This window comes from Strix uralensis, chromosome 31 (genome assembly GCF_047716275.1).
Source record: "Strix uralensis isolate ZFMK-TIS-50842 chromosome 31, bStrUra1, whole genome shotgun sequence".
Lineage (NCBI taxonomy): Eukaryota > Metazoa > Chordata > Aves > Strigiformes > Strigidae > Strix > Strix uralensis.
In genome coordinates this window covers 3154427-3181576 of record NC_134002.1, presented here as the reverse complement: position 1 = coordinate 3181576, position 27150 = coordinate 3154427, and the positions used below count along the sequence as shown (strand labels likewise).

Here is a 27150-nt window from a genome sequence, read left to right as displayed (position 1 = left end):
AGGGGAGAAAGCTGCATTGTGGGGGCTGGAGGTGCAGGGGAGCCTGCAGGAGCCCCTGGCTTGGGAAAGGGAGAGGCCAAGGCAAGGGGTTTCATGCTCCCCACTATGACTTCGTTCTGCAGGAGAGCTGATGTCCTGCAGCCAAGACGCATCCCCAGCCTTGAGCACCTCCCCGTGGCACTGGGGACTCACTTGAGCATCTTCTAGGGTGCACAGCAGGATGGTGAAGAGCAGGGCCATGGTGAACACAGCGACCTTCATCTTCCTCTGCAGTGTGGCGAGTGTTGGGTGAAGCTGAAAAGGTGAAGGGCAGATTTATCTCTCCCAGGTCTCCTTGCACAACCCCAGCACCCACACCTAGAGCCCCCAGGGCAGATCCAGGCTTGGCAGAGACACCAACCGTGGCAGCAGAGTCACCCCTGCATCCAGCATGGATCCAACCACGTTCCTCGGCATCAGTCCAGCTTCTTGCATGGGGCAGCTGCACATGGAAGGGCCCAGGCACCCTGGGGTGGTGATGGGGGGTGGACAGAGCACCCGTGACAGCTGAATGTGTTGTGGGAAACTGTCAAAGGTTTTACAGAAGCCCAGCTAGACAACATCCATAGCTCTTCCCTTGACCACTGATGTAGTCACTCCATCTTAGAAGGACACAAGGTTGGTCAGGCAAGGTGAAGCCACGCTATCTCAAATCACTTCCCTGTCCTCCAAGTGCCTCAGCACAGCTTCTAGGAGGATCATTTCCATGATCTTCCCAGGCACAGAGGTGAGGCTGACAGGTCGCTAGTTCCCAGGGTCCTCCTTTCTACTCTTTTCAAAAAGGGGTGCAATGGTTCCCTTTTTTCAGGCACCGGGGATTTTCCCTGACTGCCAGGACTTCAAATATCCTGGAGAGTGGCTTGGTAATGTATCAGCCAATTCCCTCAGGACTCTGGGATGCATCTTGTCAGGTCCTACAGACTTATGTATGTTCAGTTCCCCAGGTGGTCCTGAATCTGACCTTCTCCTACAGTGGGAGGGACTTTGCTCCCCCAGTCCCTGCCTTGTGGTCCATCCACTCAAGAGGTTTGGGAAGAGAGGTTGCAGTGAAGACTGAGGCAAAAGTCTTGTTAAGTACCTCAGCCTTCTCCCTGTCCGTTCTTTCTAGTTTTCCAGTCTTGTTCATTGAGTTGATACAAGTTTTTTGACCTTCCTTTTCAGGCTGATGTACCTGTAGAAGCCCTTTTCCTTATTCTTTGCGTCCTTTGCCAAGTTCAGCTCCAGCTGCACCTTGGCCTTCCTGACCCCATCCCTACACAACCCAGCAGCGTCCCTCTACTTGTCCCAGGGTACCTGTCCCTGCTGCCACTGCCTGTGCATTTCCTTCTTGCCCTTTACTTTAATGAACAGGTATTGACTCAGCCATGCTGGTCTCTTGCCTTCCTTGCCTGATTTCTTACACCTGGGGATCGATAGAGGTTATTCTTCCCTCCAATGCAGGAATGGCCACTTCTCCTTCTAAAACTTAAACATTCTGCTGGCAAAATCCCAGAGTTTCTCAAAGGCTCCTGGACTGAAGCTCCATCTTGCGAGGTGTTCATGTTTGTGTGCAGGTGGCTCACCCTGATTGCGGTGAGGCATCAACACAAGATCACAGGATAAGAAACTGCAGGACATCACAGCTAATAAAAGGAGTTGCTGGTTTTGTACTGACCAAGGCAGGAATCAACATGACAACCTCTTAGAAACACTCTAGGAGGGCAGGAAGCCAGCAAAGCCAGGGGCAGTGGGGAAAGAGCAGAGTTGGGCTCTTTGTAGAGGAATGTATGAGGGTGATCAAAGAGAAGAATTTGGGAGGGAAAAGGAAGAAAAAGAAAAGCAAAGGTTAAGCTCAGACATGATGAAGACTGCATCAGGGGTTCCCTGTTGAGCAGTCAATGACTTCAGTGGGACAAAATTTAAGAGTTGATTCCTACAAATTTATGTCTGCTCCCTTCCATGGTCATGGGGAACGTGAGTGCGCTCCCTGTCATCATCAAGGGAAGAGCTGTGGTGGAAGGAAATGCACCGTCACCCATCCTGGAAGGGACCTCGGGAGGTCTGTAGGCCAAGCACAACCACTGTGAGTGGAGAAAGGAGAAACGAGGTTTGGGCTGTTTGTATGCTGGGCTGTGGGAGTGGGGAACATCGGCCTCTATAGACACGTGTCCAGTAGTGATCTCTCCAGGAGCTGATCTTGGACTCTCCACCTGTCCAGGAGCTGGTCCTGGGATCCCCTCATCCCTCCAGTACCCACTAACGTAGACAAACAGACACAAACACGCAGTCACAAGCATGGAAACAAAAATTTATTTCTCCAGCAGAGAGTAATGGAACATCTGAGGCTGGAAGGCAGCCAGATTTGAAATTCTCTGTGCCGCCTCTTCATGCTTATTTTTGTCAGGAGCTCCTTTCTCATCCATATGCGCCTTCTCCAGTGTTGCCTTAATTCCTGCATATCTGGTGGTGCTATTCTGGAGCTTGAAGAGGAGACCTTTGACCATCAAACACCTCTCGCCTCTTCTCTTCAGTGTCATATCCCGTGGGATTCTGCCAAGCAGGTTCCTCAGCAGGCCAAAGCCTGCTCACTGAAGTCCTGCTCTTTGCCGCCTTCTGTTCTCTCAGGAGCCTCAACTCTACTTTCTCACCCCTGAATGTTACATCCCTGACCAGCTCTTCCTTGTTTCTAAATATGATTGCCTGCAGGACACCTCCCCTCACTGGCTCCTCAGTCACCCTTGTCAGGATGATGTTGTCAATTAACTCCCAAACCCTCCTGGATGACTTTCACTGTGCTGTGTTGCCCCTTCAGCAAATATTGGGAGAGTTTAGGAGTGCCATGAGGTGCAGGGCTTCTTCCAGTTGAATGCAGAAGGCTTCATCTACTTCCTCTTCCTCGTCTGGGGGTCCATAGCAGACATCCACCCACCACAGTGTTGTCCATGACCCTTCAGCTCAGCTGACTCATCCTCCATCCCCAGGCAGAGCTCCACACATTCCTGCTGCTCTCTCCCATAAAGGGAATCTTCCCCTCAGGGTCCAGCCCCATGGCCTTATCAGTACCAGACCCCCAGGACCCCACAGTTTCTCCAGGAGAGGGGATTTGTAGTGCCCTGCAACTCTTTGTGCTGTTCTCTTGTGAGAGATACCCCAGTCAAGATAAGCCAGCTGCACACAAATATTAAAAGCTGAACAAACTTTTCTACAGTGCATAGCAACGTTGACAAAATCTGGGATGTCTCAAAATTGAAGTTTTACGAGGAAAAGTGGCTAATCCTACATCATTGGGATCAGGGGACAAACAGCCTTGTACATCAGGACAGGCTGGGACGTGACCGACTGAGCATCAACTCTGCGGAGAAGGGCTTGGGCACTATGAGGGATGCCCTACGAGCCAGGAGAGGATGGACACAATGAACAAGGGCAGCTGCCTACAGGGCTGCATTCGGAGGAGCGTGGGCCACCCTGACACCCTGAGTTACCATCCCCCTCCACTCAGCACTGGTGTGGCCCCACACACATGGGTGTGTCCCAGGGTGTGGCTCCCCATTCTGGAGAAGTAGGGAGGACCTGGAGAGTGTTGAGTGAAGGTCTGCCAAGGCGGGGTTTGGGACCTGGTGTCCATGAGCTGTGTGGGGTGACTGAGGGACCTGGAGTTCTTTGGCCTAGCGGTGTGGAGGCTCCAGGCACTATAGGAGTAGCCTGAGAGTGACTGAGGGGGGATTTCAGAGATGATGGAGCTTTTCTTTGTACTGAGATACATCATGAGAAAGAACTAATGCCACGAAGTGCATCTGGGGAGGCCCAGACTGGACACAGAGAAATGTCACTCGAAGGGCAGTGCTGTGGTGTAACAAGTCACCCAGAGGGAGACTGGAGCAGCCCCAGGCTTTGTGTTTCAAGGAGCAGCCAGGGAGGATGGAGAGATCTCAGTAAAGGAAGGGAGATGCGCAGGTGAGAGCAAGGTGTGGTAGGAGGGTGGGTGACTACAGCCTGCAGAGAAAGAGGTGCAGGTGTGGGACACGGTGGGACAGCCTGTGGTGGAGACGATAGAGGGATGAAGAAAGTCTGAAAATCCCCCAGCAGAGATGAGCTCTTTCTGCCCTTGGCTCTGGCTGTTGTCTCTGCCACTGATGTTGATGAGGAAGCACCTTCCCCTTCCAGCACTGGGTCTCATGGCCTCCCCTTCCCCACCTAAGAGCCTGGGAGGTGTTGGACCATAGTCCTGCCCTTGGCATTGCCCATCCCCACATCAGACTGCCCCAGGAAGAGCCCTGAGCAATGTGTGAGGGACGGGATCTGACTTCATAGAGGTTGGGGTCAGGCCTTGGCCCTTTTGCTTAATGTAACACACCCAGTTTCACTCAGAATTTGTTCCATGGCCTTTGTTTCCCTGTCATCTCTGCCTGGAGTTTTCTGATCTAACAAGGCCCTGGAGAGGCTTTCTCAGTAATGGTCCTCACAGGGACCCACTAAAATGCCAAGTGACTTTGTAGTCTGCATCTGAGAGTGACTTCTTGACAGGCACCTTCATTGTCCTGTCACTGTCTGAGGCTCATATATTCAGCACCAAACCCATTAGAGGGGTCATTAAAATGCCTTGGGCTGGTCCTGTGCTGCGGAGCTGGGCCGGGCTCCTGGGAGAGAGGGAGCTCAGGTCAAGTGGTCAGCGCTGCAGAGAGACAGCTCTGCCCAGGAGCAGCTCCTCTGCAAAGCGCAGCAGGGCTGAGGGCACTGCCTGCAGGCACCGAGGGCAGAGGAGCCGGGCACAGAGAGGGGAAAGGCAGACGGCAGTGGCAGGATGCTGAGAGCTCACTGGAGGAGAAATCTTCGCAGCCCTTGACACAGTAAGTCTCTGGGTGCAGGGCAATGCAGCTGCAGGTGGTGGAGGGATGTGGTGAAGCCGGCACAGCCGCCAGGAATGTCCCTGGTGTCTGGAGGAGGAGGCCGTGCTCCAGAGCAGGGATTCCCTGCTGCACTGTCAGAGGGACAGGCCATGGCGGCTGCCTTCTCCCGGGGACGGCTGCAGGGGTGTGCAGTTGTGGGTGCAGCCAGGGGTGCCCAGGGCTGTCCTTGAGAGCAGGGTCCCTGCAGCCCAGGGGCTGTGTGCTGGGGCAGGGACTCTGCCGCCTGCCAGGGTCAGCACTCAGCCTGCCTGGGGAGCTGCCCACGGCGCTGTGGGGAGAAGCTGTGTGGGGAAGGAGAGACCCCTGGCAGGGCAGGGTCCTTCTGCTGTGGAAAGGGTGCTGTGTGGGTCAGGGCTGCTCACAGCTCCAGATCACCCCTAGGACATATAGTGAGAGCCTTTTTGAAGAAGCACATCAAGGCAGCATTTACCTGAAAGGTTAAGAGTCTGTGCTTTGTGTTTTCCCCTGTTCATTGCCTGAGTAGACACAAGGGGACGGGAATTTATTTCTCCATTCTGGAGAAGACTCTAAGTCCCCAGTTCTCCTTAGCAGTTGTTTATACTGTTCCTAAGACTGTGCACACACAGAGATGTCCCTGGGCTGGGCCCTGCTGCCAGGAGGGGTCTGCAGGGCAGAGCTGAGCACACAGCGGGTGGGATGGGGGCTGTGAGCACTGACAGGGAAGAGATTTAGGGACAGACAAACAGCTCCCAGGTGTGACAGCTTCAGGCAGCAAAAACATGGCCTTGATTGTGAGGCAGTTGCTACCAGTAATGCTGTGGGAGGATGGTGACTCTTTGCCATCCCCTGCAGTGCAGACACCTTCAGTGAGCAACTCCCTGGTCTCCTCTCCCACCCAGCAGAGCCCCCCGCCATTAATGTCACAGGGACATGGTGATGAGTTGCCCTCGCAGCAGCCTGACAACTGAGGAGGAGAAATGCTTGAGTGCCCAGCGTTGTCTCCCTGTTCTGCCTTCCTTGGCATGAGCACTTTGGCGTGTTCCCCTCTTCTCCCTGCTGCCCTTCTGCTTACTGCTGCACTCACTGGTGTGGAGGGGGAGGCCTCAAGCACAGCTCAGACACTGGTGCTGCGGGTTCTCTCATGCCAATGGATCTGAGGAAAAGCATCTCAGTCCCCTGCTTTACTCTGGGGCTCCAGCCACCATAGTGGGTGGGGTGGGCAATGACCTGATCCCCCTTCATGACATCACAAATTTTGGTTCTTCGACTCCTTCCCTTGGGGGTCCTCCTTGGCTGCAGGCTGCCCTCCAGAAGGGCACAGCTGCCCCAAGGCATTCTTTCTCTAGCAACCCCCTGGAGAAGACATCTCAGTGCTAAGGACATGGAAATGCTGCTGGGATGCATGCGGGCAGCTGTAAAGACACCTCTGTGTCCCTGGCTGGGAGGGGAGAGCTGAGATCCTCTGCTCTCAGCAGGGTCCAGTTTCTTTTGCAGGGAACACCTGAGGGCGATTGTCCTCCAGCTCAGATAGGTGCAGGCACAAGGCAGCTGTGGATAGGACTGATGGACACAGCGGCTGCCCTCACTGTGCACAAATAGACAGGGCCTTCTTCTTTAAGGACTCACAAGATTCCACCATGGAGTGCAGCAGAAATGCCAAGGATCTCTGCCTTAAGAACACTCCTCAGGTGGGATGGGGCCACTAGAACAGACTAAACATAAGAAATCCTTACAGCTCTGCTCTGCAGTTGGGTGAATTGGTGGGATAAAGATTAATAAGTCTTTGTTATCAGAAGAGGATTTGATCTGAGATGACCCCACGTTCCTATTTGCCTGCTGTTGTAGCATAGCACTGACTCCTCCAGAGCCCACAGCAGAGACCCCTGCTCCCTTGGGTACCCTCAGCCAGCTGGAACCAGAGCTCATGAGGTGGAACTGTCAAAGGTTCTGTGGAAGAGGTGAATCTGTTTGGACGGTATCTGCAAGAAGTGGAGTATCTTTTCTTCAGAGAAATCTGCCCTAACTTCTCACTGATTTTTCCAACATATACAGGTCCTGATGTCCAGTAGAAACAAATGTCCAACAGCAGCTCCATCACTGAGTTCCTCCTCCTGGCATTCGCAGACACACGGGAGCTGCAGCTCTTGCACTTCTGGCTCTTCCTGGGCATCTACCTGGCTGCCCTCCTGGGCAACGGCCTCATCATCACTGCCATCGCCTGTGACCACCACCTGCACACCCCCATGTACTTCTTCCTCCTCAACCTCTCCCTCCTCGACCTGGGCTCCATCTCCACCACTCTTCCCAAAGCCATGCACAATTCCCTCTGGGACAACAGGGACATCTCCTACTTGGGATGTGTGGAACAGATCTTCTTCTTCTATTTCTTTGCTACAGCAGAGTATTTCCTTCTCACCATTATGTGCTACGACCGCTACGTTGCCATCTGCAAACCCCTGCACTACGAGACCCTCCTGGGCAGCAGAGCTTGTGTCCACATGGCAGCAGCTGCCTGGGGCACTGGGTTTCTCTGGGCTGTGCTGCACACGGCCAACACATTTTCATTACCTCTCTGCAAGGGCAATGCTGTGGACCAGTTCTTCTGTGAAATCCCCCAGATCCTCAAGCTCTCCTGCTCACACTCCTACCTCAGGGAAGTTGGCTTTATCATGGTTACTGCCTGTTTATCATTTGGATGTTTTGTTTTCATTGTGGTGTCCTATGTGCAGATCTTGAGGGCCGTGCTGAGGATCCCCTCTGAGCAGGGACGGCACAAAGCCTTTTCCACGTGCCTCCCTCACCTGGCTGTAGTCTCACTGTTTATCAGCACTGCCATGTTTGCCTACCTGAAACCCCCCTCCATCTCCTCCCCATCCCTGGACCTGGTGGTGTCATTTCTGTACTCAGTGGTTCCTCCAGCAGTGAACCCCCTCATCTACAGCATGAGGAACCAGGAGATCAAGGATGTCCTGAAGAAACTGATAACTAGATGTTATTCTGAAGCAATAAATTGCTCATATTCTTTGTAAAAATTATAATATAACTCTGTACAGGCCCAGCCTTTTGTCTGTTCTTTCTGTTGTTGGTGGTGATATTTTACTTCTAATGCTGTTGTCATCCCCTTTCTAATTCATTGTCTGCTTTTCTTTTCTGACTAAGAACCCTTCCCAAACACCATTTGCAGCACTGGCCTCTCACCCCACACTGGGGAGGAACTTTTTCCCTCCATGGAGGTACATCAAATAAGTAGCTCAGAAGTCCATGTTTGCATTGTGAGGAGGAGATGTAAGCATACACGTCATGTGTGTGAAGTAAGAGAGCACGAATGCCATCAGCTATACATGGGGGTCCATGATGGTGTGTGGGACAAACAGTGTCATGACATCACTTCTCATTGAGACTAACATCACCTGGGAAACCACCTGAATGCAGCACTGGGAGGTGTTTCCTTGAACCAAGGGCCCTGAGTCCATTCCTCATGCCATGGGGCATCTCACATGAATGCAGAGCGAGATGATCACCACAGGGATGAGGGGTCAGCCAGCCTCTGGTAGTGGCAGCAGGAGGCCAGAGAGACACTACGACTCCTGCAATGCACTGCCTCTGCATGTGCAAGGGAAGGACACGTGTCTCTGAACGCTCCTGTGTGTATGATGAGTGCATGAGGCCAGCTGAGATGTGGACACCTGACAGAGCCCTGACACTTCTGTGTGTGACTCCAGGAACAACCCCCACTCTCCCAGTGAGACTCATCTCAGCTGCCTTGGACAAGCTCATTGCAAGTGCTCCTGTTCACTACGTCACCCTCACCTGTGATTCTGGACTGAGCCCTCAAAAGTATCAGAGGAATCAGAGAGGTTCTGGGGTCCATGGAAAAGGCAGATGTCAAACCCATCTTCAAGTGCAGGAATGAGAATGGGAGAATTATAGGGGGAGAGTTATAAGCTGATCACCTTCTCTCCATCCCTGGGAAGGTGGTAGGGTACATCCTCCTGCAGCCATCTCCAGGTAGTTGAAGGACAAAAAAGGGATTTCTGAACCAAAACAGGCAGGGGACAGAAGGGCATGTTGTGCACATGGAATTTTGCAAGGTCTTTGACATGGTGTCCCGTGGTGTCCTTATAGCCAGGTTGGTGCTACCTGGGCTGAAGAAGTGGATGTTACAGTGGGTGGGATGTTGTCTGGGTGATCAAGCCCAAATGTCATCAGTGGTACAAAGTCCTGTGTGCAGCCGGTCAGTAGTGACATCCCTCAGTGACCAGCACCTGGGCCAACACATTGAACATCTTTACCATCCCCCTTTATGATGTGACAGAGCTCACTTTCAGCTCCTTTATGGGTGATGTGAAGGTGGACAGAGGCCTCGAACAACCTCACCTGGTTCACCCTGCCTTCAACTTGAAAGTCAGACAAGAGGTTGTTCAGGGCTCTCTTCAAACCTGAGTTACTCTATGATTCCATGAATCTTTCCCTTGACGAGGTTTCTGATGACAGAATAGGCTGAGGAAGAAGGAAATAAAAAAAGAGGCAGAAGAGGAGCTATAAAATGTGCAAACATAAGTACAGCAGTTCCTGTGAAGAATGTTTCTCCACTCAGACCGTTAGTAAGAAATATACCTGACAGATGTTAATAAACAAACAGATTTTGATCTGGTCAGGTCCTTGGCCATAAGGAGGGTCATGGATGCGTATGGTCTTATGAGGTCTGTTGTGTCTCAGAATCTCACAATTCAGTAGGAAGCGTGTGGGTGTGAAGGGGACCGTGAGTTCAGTTCTGTCTCTGGAGGTGACAGGCCAGCAGCAGGTACACGGCTGGGAAAGTGCCTCTGCCAAAGTACCCATAGGCCTTACCCAGGACAAGGGCTTGGACATGGGCTGTCATGTCCATTCCACCTGAGTACATGTGGGACAGCAGCAGGCACATGGCTTGGTCACGTCCATCCGAGAAGCTGAAAGGCCAGCAGCGGTCATGTGGTTTAGAAGATCCTGGTGGGGTTCCTGCTCTCTGGTCAGGTGAAAGGCCACAGGAAGGCCTTTGGGTTGGGTTCCCTGCTGGAAGGGTGGTTGCTGAGGCCGTAGAGCTTTCCTTGGTAGTGGGAAACATCAGTGAAGGTCGGGAAATGGTGGGGTGGGAGCAAGGCGGGGAAGGGAGATGGGTGCTCCAGCCTGCAGGGAGAGAGGGGCAGGAGTGGGACAGGGTAGAACAGCCTGTGGTGGGGATGGAAAAGGGCGCTGGCAAGGATGGAAGGCGCCAACAGAACCCAGGTCTTTGTCCCCTCGTGTCACGGATGAAGGTTTTAGATCACTTGAAGTATCATGGGGAAAGGTATTAGCAAAAAGTGACTTTAATGTGAATTTGTGAGAGTGTGACAATGAAATTTGATGGCAAGTTTCACTCTATTACTTACTACATGGAAGAAACAGAGAAAGGAAAATTGCGGTAGAGTCGAGTTACAATGATTTACACAGAGACCGAAGATGAGAAGGGCAAGGGAGACCGTCCCATTACGTCACAAGTTTCAGATCAGTCCCCTTAATTTCTAAACTCCTCCTCAGAGAGGAGTCTAGGTGCAGCTAGATCCAATCTTAGCCCCAGACCCGGTTAAGGGTTTATGTCTAATGAAATTAATATCAAGAGTAAGGAAAATATCTTGTTGAATTTTTACACTAATTTGTTGGGTACTGTTTAATTATATATCCCACAAAATTTTGAGGTAGCAGAAAGTTAAGATGCATTAACACTGTGAAGGTAAACCACAAGATTAGGTTGAATGATTTTTGGCAATGCTTAATCACTGGCTGATTATAAGGCTGATTTAATAAAATTAATTATAATCAACATCATAAGTTTCCTGAATCAAATACACACATACAAAAACATACATACACAGAGAGGTAGAGTTTGACGTGTGATAGTAAATTACTGGTACCAAATAATCACTGAAATTTCATTTCATCATTTTTCAGCAGAGAATTTTTGAACCCTTTCTCTTTGTCAGTGTCTATCAGCAGATGATCTCAGAAATCTTCATGAAATCTGTTCTGTGACATCCTCACAAAATCTGCCCTAAGAGGCATCCCAGCTCAGAGGGTGATACTGGGGCACAGCCTGTTGTGATCCCGTAGAGCTCAAAGGGTCACGCTTAGGGTCGCTATTTATAGGATCACGAGATGATTGACTTTGGTCAGTATTTTTTTCAGTTTGGTCACAATACTTCTCAGATAACTCTGGTACCTCCCAGAGCAGGCTACAAGATGGTCTTCAGGGGTCCTTCCAATCCAAACGATTCTATGATCCTATGGACACCCTTGCTCCTCACCCCGCCAACCTCATTATTTCTCTCATTGGCCCCCTGGGACTTGCATCACTTTTCTTTACACCCGACTTCTCCACTGAAGCCCACACCTGATTGTGACAGCTTCTTTGCAGCAATTTCTACCTGCTTTCCTTAGAGCACTGGAGGTAATCAGGCACAGAAGGGTTTTTTTTAAATTGGGAGAAAGAAAAAATGAAAAGCACATCACACTGGCAGCTTTATTCACCCCCTTAAGGATAGTCAGGGAACAGACCAACCATTTTCAGTGTGCCTGGACACATCTTGTCTTCAACCAGAACATCCTACAAGGACAATAATATCAAAGCTCAATTGAAGCTTGAACAGGAATTCAAGGGCACCAAGATGAGCTTTTGGTACTTCAGGAACAGCTGAAGAACAAACAGAGATACTGTGGGACCACTGCTGAGTTTAGAAAGAGCAGGTGTAGGTAGATCTGAGATGGTCTGTGTCCTCTTTGCCTCAGTTACCACCAGCGAGGTCCCCCAGGCCTTTGTGTTTTCAGTCAAGACTCAGGACAGGAAAAACCAGCGGTGGGTGGGGATCAAGGCAGGGGTGACTTGAGCAAACTACACCCTTACCAGTCCATGGGAGCAGTGGGGCTGCACCCAAGGGTGCTGAGAGAGGTTTTCACCAGGACATGCTGCTCTGTTAGGATCCCAGTAAGAGAGGCACTCAGACTCTGTGAGGCATCATTTAAAATGCTGTTCGTTAGTGCTAACACCATAACGAGAGAATCGTAGAGCTAATCTTATGTCCCTCGAGATGGTGGGAACCCCAGGGGATGTAGCATTGAATGGGCTTCTGACCTACAAGCAGCATGCCATGCAGACCCCATCTGTCGATGAGAGTCTCCTGGTTTGGACATTCAAGCTACTCTGGGACTTTCTTAGAAGGAAACAACATTATTTCTCATTTCTGCAGTCAAAGAGGAACAACGTTCTCATGAGAACTTCTTGCTGCACTGTTAGGTAGAGGCACAGCCAGGCAGGTGGCATAAGGAGCAGCAGAGAGTGGGAGCTGCCTGCAGGCTCCTCTGTGACAAAGAGCTGCTGAGGTTGTCCTGTGGCCAAGGGACCCGTGCAGCACAGCACAGGCGTGAAGACCGCTCTGTACATGCAGCAGCACAGAGCAGCACAGCACTGACTGCTCAGGTTTCCCTGGGAGAAGGCTGGGCTCCACCCTGGTGCCCCAGCTGAGGTGCTGCGGCCCAAATGTGCACTGCCAGGAAGAGCTGTCGGTCCATTGCTTGTCACAAAAATATGACGGTTTTGGATTAAATGATTAGCATAATGTAGCATGGCGTATGATAGAACAGAATAGAATAGTTCATTTGGAAGGGACCTACAGTGACCACCTATTCCAACTGCCTGACCACTTCAGGGCTGACAAGTTCTTAAGGGCATTCTCCAATGACAGAATTTGGGCACTGAGGACTTCTAGGAAGCCCTTTCCAGTGTTTGACAATCTTCTCAGTATAGAAATCTTTCCTAATGTCAGGACCGAACATCCCCTGATGCAGCTTTGAACTATTCGCATGCGTCTTGTTCCTGGGTCCCAAGGAGAATAGATCAGCACGTCCCTCTCCATTTCCCCTCCTCAGGAAGCTGTGGGACCGGATGGGTTACACCCAAGGGCGCTGAAAGAGTTCGCAGACGTGCTCACCAAGCTGCTTTCCATCATTTACCTGAAGTCATGGCTAACTGAGGAGGTCCTGTTGGACTGGAGGGTGGCAAATGTGACACCCATCTACAAGAGAGGCAGAAAGGAGGATCCTGGAAACTATAGACCTGTCAGTCTGACCTCGGTGCCAGGGAAGGTCATGGAGCAGGTCATCTCGAGTGCCATTAAAAGTCATATAATGGACAACCAGGGGATCAGGCCTAGTCAGCATGGGTTTATGAAAGGCAGGTCCTGCCTGACAAACCTGATCTCCTTCTATGACAAAATGACCCGACTATTGGATGAGGGAAAACTGTGGATATTGTCTAACTGGATTTTCAAAAGCATTCGACACAGTTCCCCATAGAATTCTCATAGAAAAACTGGCTGCCCATGGCCTGGAGGAGAGAACGGTCTGCTGTGTCAAGCACTGGCTGGATGGACAGTCCCAGAGAGTGGTGGTCAGTGGAGCTAAATTCAGCTGGCGGCCGGTCACAAGTGGTGTTCAGATCAGAAGTGATCACAAGTGGTGATCAGAAGTTGAGGGATGTGGTGTAGGGGAGAACTTTGTGAGTCGGGCTGAGGGTTGGACTCAATGATCCTGAGGGTCTTTTCCAACCTGAATGATTCTGTGATTCTGTGATTAGGAAACCTCTCTTTCCTGAGAGATGATCAAACACTGGAAAGGGCTTCCTAGAAGTAGTCAGTGTCCCAATCCTGCAATTAGACAATGCCCTTAATAACATGCTTTAACTTCTGATCAGCCCTGAAGTGGTCAGGCAGTTGGAATAGGTGGTCACTGTAGGTCCCGTCCAACTGAACTATTCTATTCTGTTCTTTCTCTCTTACACCATGCTACACTATGTTAATCATTTAATCCAAAACCGTCATATTTTTGTGACAAGCAATGGACCGACAGCTCTTCCTGGCAGTGCACATTTGCGCCGCAGCACCTCAGCTGGGCACCAGGGTGGAGCCCAGCCTTCTCCCAGGGAAACCTGAGCAGTCAGTGCTGTGCTGCTCTGTGCTGCTGCATGTACAGCGCGGTCTTCACGCCTGTGCTGTGCTGCACGGGTCCCTTGGCCACAGGACAACCTCAGCAGCTCTTTGTCACAGAGGAGCCTGCAGGCAGCTCCCACTCTCTACTGCTCCTTATGCCACCTGCCTGGCTGTGCCTCTACCTAACAGTGCAGCAAGAAGTTCTCATGAGAACGTTGTTCCTCTTTGACTGCAGAAATGATAAATTACGTTGTTTCCTTCTAAGAAAGTCCCAGAGTAGCTTGAATGTCCAAACCAGGAGACTCTCATCGACAGATGGGGTCTGCATGGCATGCTGCTTGTAGGTCGGAAGCCCATTCAACACTACATCCCCTGGGGTTCCCACCATCTCGAGGGACATAAGATTAGCTCTACGATTCTCTCGTTATGGTGTTAGCACTAACGAACAGCATTTTAAATGATGCCTCACAGAGTCTGAGTGCCTCTCTTACTGGGATCCTAACAGAGCAGCATGTCCTGGTGAAAACCTCTCTCAGCACCCTTGGGTGCAGCCCCACTGCTCCCATGGACTGGTAAGGGTGTAGTTTGCTCAAGTCACCCCTGCCTTGATCCCCACCCACCGCTGGTTTTTCCTGTCCTGAGTCTTGACTGAAAACACAAAGGCCTGGGGGACCTCGCTGGTGGTAACTGAGGCAAAGAGGACACAGACCATCTCAGATCTACCTACACCTGCTCTTTCTAAACTCAGCAGTGGTCCCACAGTATCTCTGTTTGTTCTTCAGCTGTTCCTGAGTACCAAAAGCTCATGTTGGTGCCCTTGAATTCCTGTTCACGTTTCAATTGAGTTTTGACACAGACTGTTACTGTGCTTCGAGGTTGTCATCTGTGAAGACAAAATGTGTCCAGGTACACAGTGAAAATGATTGGTGTGTCCCTTGATTGTATCATCAAGGGAGTGAATAAAGACCCCAGTGTGATGACCTTTTTGCTTTTTCTTTCTCCCAGTTCAAAACAACTTGTTTGTGCCTGATTACCTCCAGTGCTCTAAGGAAAACAGGTAGGAATTGCTGCAAAGAAGCTGTCACATTCAGGTGTGGGCTTCAGTGGAGAAGTCTGATGTAAAGAAAAGTGATGCAAGTCCCAGGGGACCAATGAGAGAAATAACGAGGTTGGCGAGGTGAGGAGCAAGGGTGTCCATGGGATCATAGAATGATAGAATGGTTTGGGTTGGAAGGGACCTTAAAGACCATCTTGTTCCAACCCCCCTGCCATTGTCAGGGACACCTTCCACTAGATCAGGTTCCTCAACCTGGCCTTGAACCCTTCCAGGGAGGGGGCAGCCACAGCTTCTCTGGGCAACCTGTGCCAGTGCCTCACCACCCTCACAGGGAAGAATTTCTACCTTATATCTAATCTAAATCTACCCTCTTCAGTTTACAATCGTGACCCCTTGACCTATCCCTACACTCCCTAAGAAAGAGTCCCTCCTCGTTTGTCCTGTAGCCCCTTGAAGTACTGGAAGGCCACTATAAGGTCTCCCCGGAGCCTTCTTTTCCCCAGGCTGAACACCCCCAACTCTCTCAGCCTGTCCTCATAAGGGAGGTGCAATGCCAAGGAAAGGACAACAAGGGCACAACTTCCAGCTTCCCCATGGGGCTGCGAGGAGGCAATGATGTCCCAGTGCTATGAGGACATGTCTTCTCATGGGCAACTGCCATAGCCAAGGTGTGGTGGTGCAGATCCCCTGGGCCACCTTGCGATGTCAGGACCAGCCAACACTGTGTTCTTGTCTTGGTTCCACGTGCAGTGGGATGGGACGATCTGGCACATTTTTATCTTGGCTACAAGTGCAACCAGTTGGGACAATCTGGTACTTTCTTTTCCTGGTTTTAACTACAGTGCATTATGACGATTGGGCACTTCCTAACTGAACCTGAAACTCCTGTTGCTTGGATCGTAGCCCACTCGGGGAGGTACCAGAATTACCTGACAAGAATTGTGGCCAAAATGAAAAAATACTGACCAAAGTCAATCATCTCGTGATCCTATAAATAGTGACCCTAAGTGTGACCCTTTGAGCTCTACGGGATCACAACAGGCTGTGCCCCAGTATCACCCTCTGAGCTGGGATGCCTCTTAGGGCAGATTTTGTGAGAATGTCAAAGCACAGATTTCATGAAGATTTCCAAGATCGTCTGCTGAGAGATGCCGATGAAGAGAAAGGGTTCAAAAATTCTCTGGTGAGAAATGAGGAAAGGAAGTTTCAGTGATCATTTGGTACCAATAATTTACTATCACATGTTAAAGTCTGTAGCTGTCTGTGCGTGTATGTTTGTGTGTGTGTCTATTCGATTTAGGAAACTTTATGTTGTTGATTAAAAAGAATTTTATGAAATCACCCTTATAAATGATTAAGTGCCAGAGATTAAGTATTGCCAAAAATCATTCAACCTAATCTTGTGGTTTACCTTCGTAGTGTTAATAAATCTTAAATTTCTGCTACTTCAAAATTTTGTGGGATATATAATCACTCATTCCCCAACAAATCAACGTAAAAAATCAACAGGATATTTTCCTTACTCTTTCTATTAATTCCATTAGACATAAACCCTTGACCGGGTCTGGGGCTAAGGTTGGATCTAGTTGCACCTAGACTCCTCTCTGAGCAGGAGTTTAGAAAGTAAGGGGGTCTGATCTGAGCCTCGTGATGCAATGGGACAGTCTCCCTTATTTTTTACGTCTTCGGTCTCTGTGTAAATCATTCTAACTCGATTTTACCTCAGTTTTCCTTTCTCTGTTTCTTCCATGTAGTAAGTAATAGAGTGAAACTTGCCATCAAATTTCATTAAGTCACACTGTTACAAATTCACATAAAAATCACTTTTTTTAAAATACCTTTCCCCATGATACTTTAAGTGATCTAAAACCTTCATCAGTTACACCAGAGGACAAAGACCTGGGTTCTGTTGGCGCCTTCCATCCTTGCCAGCGCCCTTTGCCATCCCCACCGCAGGCTGTTCTACCCTGTCCCACTCCTGCCCCTCTCTCCCTGCAGGCTGGAGCACCCATCTCCCTTCCCCGCCTTGCTCCCACCCCACCATTTCCCGACCTTCACTGATGTTTCCCACTACCAAGGAAAGCTCTACCACCTCAGAATCCACCCGCCCAGAAGGGAACCCAACCCAAAGGCTTCCTGTGGCCTTTCACCTGACCAGAGAGCAGGAACCCCACCAGGATCTTCTAAAGCACATGACCGCTGCTGGCCTTTCAGCTTCTCGGATGGACGTGACCAAGCCATGTGCCTGCTGCTGTCCCACATGTACTCAGGTGGAATGGACATGACAGCCCATGTCCAAGCCCTTGTCCTGGGTAAGGCCTATGGGTACTTTGGCAGAGGCACCTTCCCAGCCGTGTACCTGCTGCTGGGCTGTCACCTCCAGAGACAGAACTGACCTCACGGTCCCCTTCACAGCCACACGCTTCCTACTGACCTCATAGCACCATACACATCCATCACCCTCCTTATGGCCCAGGACCTGACCAGATCAAAGTCCGCTTGCTTATTAACATCTATCAAATATATTTCTTACTAATGGTCAGAGTAGAGAAACATTCTTCACAGGAACTGCTGTAGTTATGTTGACACATCTATATCTTGTCTTCTGCCTCTTATTTATTTTCAAAAGACCTCATCAAGGGAAAGATTCATGGAATCATAGAGTAACTCAAGTGTGGAGAGAGCCCTGAACAACCTCTTGTCTGACTTTCAAGTTAAAGTCAGGTTGAACCAGGTGAGGTTGTTCCAGGCCTCTGTCCAGCTTTGCATCACCAAAAAAGGAGCTGAAAGTGCACTCCGACATATCATACAGGGGGATAGGAAAGATGTTCAATGTGTTGGCCCAGGTGACGCTCACTGAGGGATGCCACTAGTGACCAGCTGCACACAGGACTTTGTACCACTGATGACATTTGGACTTGATCGCCCAGACAACATCCCACCCACTGTAACATCCACTTCTTCAGCCCAGGTAGCACCAACCTGGCTATAAGGACTGCATGGGAGACCGTGTCAAAGGTTTTACAGAATTCCATGTGCACAACTTGCCCTTCTTTTCCCCTGCCCATTTTGGTTCATCAATCCCTTTCTTGTCCTTCAACTACCTGAAAATGCCTGCAGGAGGATGTGTTCCACCACCTTTCCAGGGATGGAGGTAGCTAAGCAGCCTGTAATTCTCCCACTTCTCATTCCTGCCCTTCTTGAAGATGGGTTTGACATCTGGCTTTTCCATAGACCCCAGAACCTCTCTGATTGCTCTGGCAGTTGTGAGGGCACAGTCCAGAATCACAGGTGACGGTGACCTAGTGAACAGGAGCACTTGCAATGAGTCTGTCCAAGGCAGCTGAGATGAGTCGCAGGGGGAGAATGGGATCCTGGAGACACACACAGAAGTGTCAGGGCTCTGTCAGGTGTTCACATCTCAGTTGGCCTTATGCACTCCTCTTACACACAGGGGTGTTCAGACACGAGTCCTTCTCTTGCATACACAGAGGCAGTGCATTGCAGGAGTCGTAGTGTCTCTTGGGCCTCCTGCTGCCACTGCCAGAGGCTGGGAGGCCCCTCAGTCCTGTGGTGATCACCCTGCTCTGCACTCGTGTGAGATGCCCCATGGCATGAGGAATGGACTCAGGAAACTTGGTTCAAGGAAACACCTCCCAGTGCTGCATTCAGGTGGTTTCCCAGGTGATGTTAGTCTCAATGTGAAGTGACCTCATGATACTGTTTGTCCCACACACCATCATGGCACCCCCAGGAATGGCTGATGGCATTTGTGCTCTCTAACTTTACCCACATGACGTGCATGCTTACATCTCATACCTATAACGCAAGCATGGACTTCTGAGTTACTCATTTGGTGTCCCTCTGTGGAGGGAGAAAGAACCTCCCCAATCTGGGGTGAGAGGTCAGTACTGCAAATGGTGGTTGTGAGGGTATACAGCATGATTGTCAGTGTCATGGTTTAACCCCAGCCAGCATCTGAGCCCCACACAGCCACTCACTCACTCCCCTGGGTGCAATGGGGGAGAGAATCAAAAGCGTAAAAGTGAGAAAACTCACGGGTTGAGCTAAAGACAGTGTAATAGGTAAAGCAAAAGCCTAACACATTAACAAGGAAAAACATGGAATTCATTCACTTCTTTCCATTTGCAGGCAGGACCTCAGCCATCTCCAGAACATCAGGGCTCCATCACATGTAACAGTGACTTGAGAAGACAAATGCTGTAACTCTGAATGTCCCCACATTCGTCCTTCTTCCCCCAGATTTATATAACAGAGCATGATGGCATAAGGTATAGAATATCCCTTTGGTCAGTTGGGGTCAGCTGTCCCAGCTGTGTCCCCTCCCAGCTCCTTGTGCACCCCCAGCCTGCTCACTGGTGTGGTGGGGTGAGGAGCGGAAAAGGCCTTGACTCTGTGTAAGCCCTGCTCAGCAATAACGAAAACAGCCCTGCGTTAACAACACTGTTTATAGCACAAATCCAAACCACAGCCCCATACCAGCTACTAGGAAGAAAATTAACTCTCTCCCAGCCAAACCAGCACAGGCAGCTTCCCCAGTGTGTCCACTGAACACAGACACAGTCCAGACCTGGACCTTCAAGTCTCTCCCAGGAGGCCTGGCTGTGCAAGGACACTGCTGTGTGCTCCCACACTGCAAATCACACTGTGCACCTGTTCACTGGTGTTTTCATCTGTGGGCCTCTTTCTTGGGCATGTTCTTGAGATCAGGTCTGGAAGAAGACCTCAGCCTTCAGGCACTGCCCTGAGCAGATCCTCTTTCATGATGGAACTGCATTTATTGAGGCCGGCTCTGTCACAGAAGTGCCCATTGCCTGTCCCTGCCTTTGGTCACAGGACTGCCAGGCAGCAGGAGTGTGACCAAGCTGCAACAGCATTCACCAAACCGAAGGGGTGAGAAAGAGATTGTGGAAGTGAAAAGAGAACATCTCTGGAAGGCCAAGTTCTCCCTGGCAGGGTTGCCATGCTGGGACTCTCTTCCCCTCAACCTCTGCACACAGGAATTTTACTTGCAGGTCCATAAACTCTTAGAGGAAGGACCTCAAAGAAGAAAAAGCCACTGCAGGCCTTTTAATTTGTTAAAACACACAGAGATCATTGCTCCTCATTTACGCAGCCACTCCATCAGAAAAGAAAAGCAGACAGTGAATTAGACAGGGGGTGACAACATCATTACAAATAAAATACCAACAACAACAAAAGAAAATGCAGACAGCCTGGGCCTGTACAGAGTTATATTATAATTGCTATGAAGATGATGAGCAGTTTATTGCTTCAGAATTAACATCTAGTTATCAGTTTCCTCAGGGCATCCTTGAGCTCCTGATTTCTCATGCCATAAATGAGGGGGTTCACTGCTGGAGGCACCACCGAGTACAAAAATGACACCACCAGGTCCAGGGATGGGGAGGAGATAGAGGGGGGTTTCAGGTAAATAACCATGCCAGTGCTGATAAAGAGGGAGACGACGGCCAGGTGAGGGAGGCATGTGGAAAAGGCTTTGTGCCGTCCCTGCTCAGAGGGGATCCTCATCCTCAGCACGGCCCTCAAGATCTGCACATAGGACACCACAATGAAAACAAAACATCCAAAATCTAAACAGGCACTAACCACGACAAGCCCAAGCTCCCTGAGACAGGAGTGTGAGCAGGAGAGCTTGAGGATGTGGGGGATTTCACAGAAGAACTGGTCCAGGGTGTTACCTTCGCAGAGTGATAGTGAAAATGTTTTGGCTGTGTGCAGGAGAGAATTGAGGAACCCAGTGCCCCAGGCAGCTGCTGCCATGTGGACACAAGCTCTGCTTCCCAGGAGGGTCCCGTAGTGCAGGGGTTTGCAGATGGCAACGTAGCACTCGTAGGACATGACAGTGAGAAGGAAATGCTCTACTGAGATCAAGAAGGCAAACATAAGGACCTGGGCAGCACATACATAGTAGGAGATTTTCATGGTGTCCCAGAATGAATTGTCCATGGCTTTGGGAAGAGTGGTGGAGATGGAGCCCAGGTCGAGGAGGGAGAGGTTGAGGAGGAAGAAGTACATGGGGGTGTGCAGGTGGTGGTCACAGGCGATGGCGGTGATGATGAGGCCGTTGGCCAGGAGGGCAGCCAGGTAGATGCCCAGGAAGAGCCAGAAGTGCAAGAGCTGCAGCTCCCGTGTGTCTGCGAATGCCAGGAGGAGGAACTCAGTGATGGAGCTGTTGTTGGACATTTGTTTCTACTGGACATGGGGACCTGTACATGTTGGAACAATCAGTGAGAAGTTAGGGTAGATTTCTCTGAACAAAAGATACTCTACTTCTTGCAGAACCCTCCCAAGCTGCTTCACCTCTTTTATGAAACCTTTGGCAGGTCCACTGCATAAGCTCTGGTTCCAGCTGGCTGAGGGTACCCAAGGGAGCAGAGGTCTCTGCTGTGGGCTCTGGAGGAGTCAGTGCTATGCTACAACAGCAGGCAAATAGGAACGTGGGGTCATCTCAGATCAAATCCCCTTCTGATAACAAAGACTTATTAATCTTTATCCCACCAATTCACCCAACTGCAGAGCAGAGCTGTAGGGATTTTGTTTTGTTTAGTCTGTTCCAGTGGCCCCACCACACCTCAGGAGTGTTCTTAAGGCAGAGATCCTTGGCATTTCTGCTGCACTCCATGGTGGAATCTTGTGAGTCCTTAAAGAAGAAGGCCCTGTCTGTTTGTGCACAGTGAGGGCAGCCGCTGTGTCCATCAGTCCTATCCACAGCTGCCTTGTGCCTGCACCTATCTGAGCTGGAGGACAATCGCCCTCAGGTGTTCCCTGCAAAAGAAACTGGACCCTGCTGAGAGCAGAGGATCTCAGCTCTCCCCTCCCAGCCAGGGACACAGAGGTGTCTTTACAGCTGCCCGCATGCATCCCAGCAGCATTTCCATGTCCTTAGCACTGAGATGTCTTCTCCAGGGAGTTGCTAGAGAAAGAATGCCTTGGGGCAGCTGTGCCCTTCTGGAGGGCAGCCTGCAGCCAAGGAGGACCCCCAAGGGAAGGAGTCGAAGAACCAAAATTTGTGATGTCATGAAGGGGGATCAGGTCATTGCCCACCCCACCCACTATGGTGGCTGGAGCCCCAGAGTAAAGCAGGGGACTGAGATGCTTTTCCTCAGATCCATTGGCATGAGAGAACCTGCAGCACCAGTGTCTGAGCTGTGCTTGAGGCCTCCCCCTCCACACCAGTGAGTGCAGCAGTAAGCAGAAGGGCAGCAGGGAGAAGAGGGGAACACGCCAAAGTGCTCATGCCAAGGAAGGCAGGACAGGGAGACAACGCTGGGCACTCAAGCATTTCTCCTCCTCAGTTGTCAGGCTGCTGCGAGGGCAACTCATCACCATGTCCCTGTGACATTAATGGCGGGGGGCTCTGCTGGGTGGGAGAGGAGACCAGGGAGTTGCTCAGTGAAGGTGTCTGCACTGCAGGGGATGGCAAAGAGTCACCATCCTCCCACAGCATTACTGGTAGGAACTCCCTCACAATCCTGCCCATGTTTCTACTGCCTGGAGCTGTCACACCCAGGAGCTGTTTGTCCCTAAATCTCATCCCTGTCAGTGCTCACAGCCCCCATCCCACCCGCTGTGTACACAGCTCTGCCCTGGAGATCCCTCCTGGCAGCAGGGCCCTGCCCAGGGGCATCTCTGTGAGGGCAGGTGCTTAGGAGCAGTTCAGAAAACTCCTAAGGAGAACTGGGGACTCAGTGCCTTCTCCAGAATGGAGGAATGAATTCCCACCTCCCTCTATGCACCGAAGCAGCGAACAGGGGAATATTCAAAGCACAGACTCTTAACCTTTCAGGTAAATGCTGCCTTGATGTCCTTCTTCAAAAAGGCTCTCACTATATGTTCTGGGGGTGATCTGAACTGTGAGCAGCCCTGACCCACGCAGCACCCTCTCCACAGCAGAAGGACCCTGCCCTGCCGGGGGTCTCTCCTTCCCCACACAGCTTCTCCCCACAGCGCCGTGGGCAGCTCCCCGGGCAGGCTGAGTGCTGACCCTGGCAGGCGGCAGAGTCCCTGCCCCAGCACACAGCCCCTGGGCTGCAGGGACCCTGCTCTCAAGGACAGCCCTGGGCACCCCTGGCTGCACCCATGCCTGCACACCCCTGCAGCCGTCCCCGGGAGAAGGCAGCCGCCATGGCCTGTCCCTCTGACAGTGCAGCAGGGAAGCCCTGCTCTGGAGCACGGCCTCCTCCTCCACACACCAGGGAGATTCCTGGTGGCTGTGCCGGCTTCACCACATCCCTCCACCACCTGCAGCTTCATGGCCCTGCACCCAGAGACTTACTGTGTCAAGGGCTGCGAAGATTTCTCCTCCAGCGAGCTCTCAGCATCCTGCCACTGCCGTCTGCCTTTCCCTTCTCTGTGCCCGGCTCCTCTGCCCTCGGTGCCTGCAGGCAGTGCCCTCAGCCCTGCTGCACTTTGCAGAGGAGCTGCTCCTGGGCAGAGCTGTCTCTCTGCAGCACTGACCACTTGCCCTCAGCTCTCTCCATCCCAGGAGCCCAGCCCAGCTCTGCAGCAGAGGAGCAGCCCAAGGAATTTTAATGACCCCTCAGGTGGGTTTGGTGCCGAGTCCTTGATGCTCAGATGGTGATAAGACATTTAAAGGTGCCTGTCAAGAAGTAAAAATCAGATGCAAATTCCAAAGTTTCTTTGAATGTTAATTGGTCCCACTGAGGACCATTTCTGACAAAGCCTCACCAGTGGGGAGTTAGAGTAGAAAACTCCAGACAGAGATGAGAGGTAAACAAAGGGCATGTCAAGCTGGAACAAATACTGAATAAACCTGGATGTGTTACATTAAGCCAAAGGGTCAAGGCCCGACCACCAGCCCCTGGGAAGGGAGATCCTGTCCCTCACACATTGCTCAGGGCTTTTCCTGCAGCAGTGACAATGCCAAAGGCAGGACTATGGTCCACAACCACCCAGGCTCTTGGGTGGGGAAGGGGAGGCCATGAGACCCAGTGCTGGAAGGGGAAGGTGCTTCCTCATCAGCATCAGTGGCAGAGACAACAGCCAGAGCCAAGGGCAGAAAGAGCTCATCTCTGCTGGGGGATTTTCAGACTTTACTCATCTCTCTATCGTCTCCACCACAGGCTGTCCCACTGTGTCCCACACCTGCACCTCTTTCTCTGCAGGCTGGAGACCTCCACCCGGCTACCACACCTTGCTCTCACCTGCGCATCTCCCTTCCTTTACTGAGATCTCTCCATCCTCCCTGGCTGATCCTTGAAACACAAAGCCTGGGGCTGCTCCAGTCTCCCTCTGGGTGACTTGTTACACCACAGCACTGCCCTTCGAGTGACATTTCTCTGTGTCCAGTCTGGGCCTCCCCAGCTGCACTGTGTGACATTAGTTCTTTCTCATGATGTATCTCACTGCAAAGAAAAGCTCCATCATCTCTGAAATCCCCCCTCAGTCACTCTCAGGCTACTCCTATAGTGCCTGGAGCCTCCACACTGCTGGGCCAAAAAACTCCAGGTCCCTCAGCCACCCCACACAGCTCATGGGCACCAGGTCCCAAACCCCACCTTGGCAGAGCTTCACTCAACACTCTCCAGGTCCTCCCTATTTCTCCACAATGGGGAGCCACACCCTGGGACTCACCCATGTGTGTGGGGCCACACCAGTGCTGAGTGGAGGGGGATGGTAACTCAGGTTGTCAGGGTGGCCCATGCTCCTCCGAATGCAGCCCTGTAGGCAGCTGCCCTTGTTCATCGTGTTCATCCTCTCCTTGCTCGTAGGGCATGCTTGTAGTGTCCAGGCCCTTCTCCTCAGAGTTGCTGCTCAGCCGATCAGGTCCCAGCCTGTCCTGATGTATGGGGCTATTCACCCCTCTCCCAACGCCAGTGTGCGACTGGCCTCTTCGCAAAGAAGAGCTGGTCAAATAGGTAACAGTCTGGGATGAGAAAGTATATCTGAGGCTCATGAGAGAAGAGAACAAGGCAAAGAGCAGGACTTCAGGAGAGCAGACTCTGGCCTGCTGAGGAACCTGCTTGGAAGAATCCCATGGAATACGACACTGAAGAGAAGTGGTGAGAGGTGTTTGATGGTCAAGGATCTCCTCTTACAGCTCCAGAAAAGTATACCCAGACATGGAGGAAGTCAAGCAATATGGGAAGAGGCTGGTATGGATGAGGATGAAACATGAAGAGGCAGCACAGAGAAGGTGGAAGCTGGCTGCCTTCCAGCCTCAGTGGTTCTGTGACTGTGCTGGAGAGACATTGGTGTATCTGTGTATGTTTTTCTCTGTGTGTGGGAGTACTGGAGGAATGAGGGGATCCCAGGACCAGCTCCTGGTTAGAAGGAGAATCTAAGATCAGCTCCTGGAGAGATCACTACTGGACACGTGTCTATAGAGGCCTGTGTTTCCCACTCCCACAACCCAACATAAAAACAGCCCAAACCTCGTTTCTCCTTTCTCCAATGACAGTGGTTGTGCTTGGCCTACAAACCTCCCGAGGTTCCTTCCAGGTTGAGTGATGGTACATTTCCTTCCACCACAGCTCTTCCCTTGGTGACACGGAGAGCACTTACATTCCCCATGACCATGGAAGGGAGCAGACATAATTTTGGAGCAAACAACTGTTGCTTTTTGTCCCACGGGGCTGCTCGGCAGGGAAACTCTGATGCAGGTTTCATCACATCTGAGCTTAACCTTTGGTTTTCTATTTCCTTCTTTTACCTCCCAGCCCAACTCTATTCTTTCCCCACTGCCCCTGGCTTTGCTGGCTTCCTGCCCTCCTAGAGTGTTTCTAAGAGGTTGTCATGTTGATTCCTGCCTTGGTCAGTACAAAACCAGCAACTCCTTTTATTAGTTGTGGTGTCCTGCAGTTTCTTATCCTGTGATCTTGTGTTGATGGCTCACCACAATCAGGGTGAGCCACTTGCACACAAACATGAACACCTCGCAAGATGGAGCTTCAGTCCAGGAGGCCTTTGAGATACTCCAGGATTCAGCCAACAGAAACTTCTAAAGTTTTAGAAGGAGAAGTGGCCAGTCCTGCATTGCGGGGAAGAATAACCTCTATCGATCCCCAGGTATAAGAAATCAGGCAAGGAAGGCAAGAGACTGGCATGTCTGAGTGGAGACCTGCTGGTCAAAGTAAAGGGCAAGAAGGAAATGCACAGGCAGTGGCAGCAGGGACAGGTACCCTGGGATGAGTAGAGGGACGCTGCTGGGTTGTGTAGGGATGGGGTCAGGAAGGCCAAGGCACAGCTGGACCTGACCTTGGGAAGGGATGCAAAGAATAAGAAGGGATTCTACAGGTACATCAGCCTGAAAAGGAAGGTAAAAGAAAGTGTACCCTCATGATGAACAGGACTGAGAAACTAGCAACAATGTATGAGGAGAAGGCTGAGGTACTCAACAAGATTATTGCTTCAGTCTTCACTGGCAACCTCTCTTCCCACACCTCTCGAATGGATGGACCACAAGGCAGGGACTGGGGGAGCAAAGTCCCTCCCATTGTAAGAGAAGATCAGGTTCATGACCACCTGGGGAACTGAACATACATAAGTCTGTGGGACTTGACGAGTCCAGAGGGAATCAGCTGATGTAGTTGCCAAGGCACTCTCCATGAGTTTTGAAAAGTCCCGTCAGTCAGGGGAAGTCCCTGGTGCCTGGAGAAAGGGAACCATTACACCCCTTTTTGAAAAGAGTAGAAAGGAGGACCCTGGGAACTACCAACCTGTCAGCCTCCCCTCTGTGACTGAGAAGATCATGGAACAGACCCTCCTAGAAGCTGTACTGAGGCACATGGAGGACAGGGAGGTGATTGGAGACAGCCAGTGTGGCTTCACCAAGGGTAAGTCTTGCCTGACCACCCTAGTGGTCATCTATGAAGAAAGTGACTACCTCAGTGCACAAGGGAAGATCTACGGATGTCATCTGAGTGATGTCATCTGTGTACAGCCTTTGGCACAGTTCCCCACGACTTGTCCAGCTGTCAGGGGTGCTCTGTCCACCCCCCATCACCACCCCAAGGTTCCTGGGCCCTTCCATGTGCAGCTGCCCCATGGAGGAAGCTGGTCTGATGCCAGGGAAGGTGATTGGATCCATGCTGGATGAGGGGGTGACTCTGCTGCCAGGGCTGGTGTCTCTGCCAGGCCTGGCTTTGCCCTGGGGGCTCTAGGCGTGGGTGCTGGGGGTGCGCGAGGAGGAATCCTATCTTGCCCT

General features: G+C 51.2%; 2 protein-coding genes across 2 annotated transcripts; one reads left to right on the top strand and one right to left on the bottom strand.

The window, feature by feature from the left end:
* The first annotated feature begins 6961 nt into the window (after window positions 1-6961).
* On the top strand, window positions 6962-7915 carry LOC141936086 (olfactory receptor 14A16-like). The gene has a single exon (XM_074852811.1). It carries the CDS (start codon window positions 6962-6964, stop codon window positions 7913-7915), a length of 954 nt encoding a protein of 317 aa, XP_074708912.1.
* Window positions 7916-20240: 12325 nt separating this feature from the next.
* Window positions 20241-21167, bottom strand: LOC141936085 (olfactory receptor 14A16-like). Its single transcript, XM_074852810.1, has one exon. The coding sequence runs from the start codon at window positions 21165-21167 to the stop codon at window positions 20241-20243; it is 927 nt and encodes a 308-aa protein (XP_074708911.1).
* Window positions 21168-27150: the final 5983 nt, after the last annotated feature.

Coding starts and splice junctions, on each gene's coding strand:
- LOC141936086 (XM_074852811.1), top strand. CDS start 6,962: ATGTCCAACAGCAGCTCCATCACTGAGTTCCTCCTCCTGGCATTCGCA.
- LOC141936085 (XM_074852810.1), bottom strand. CDS start 21,167: ATGTCCAACAACAGCTCCATCACTGAGTTCCTCCTCCTGGCATTCGCA.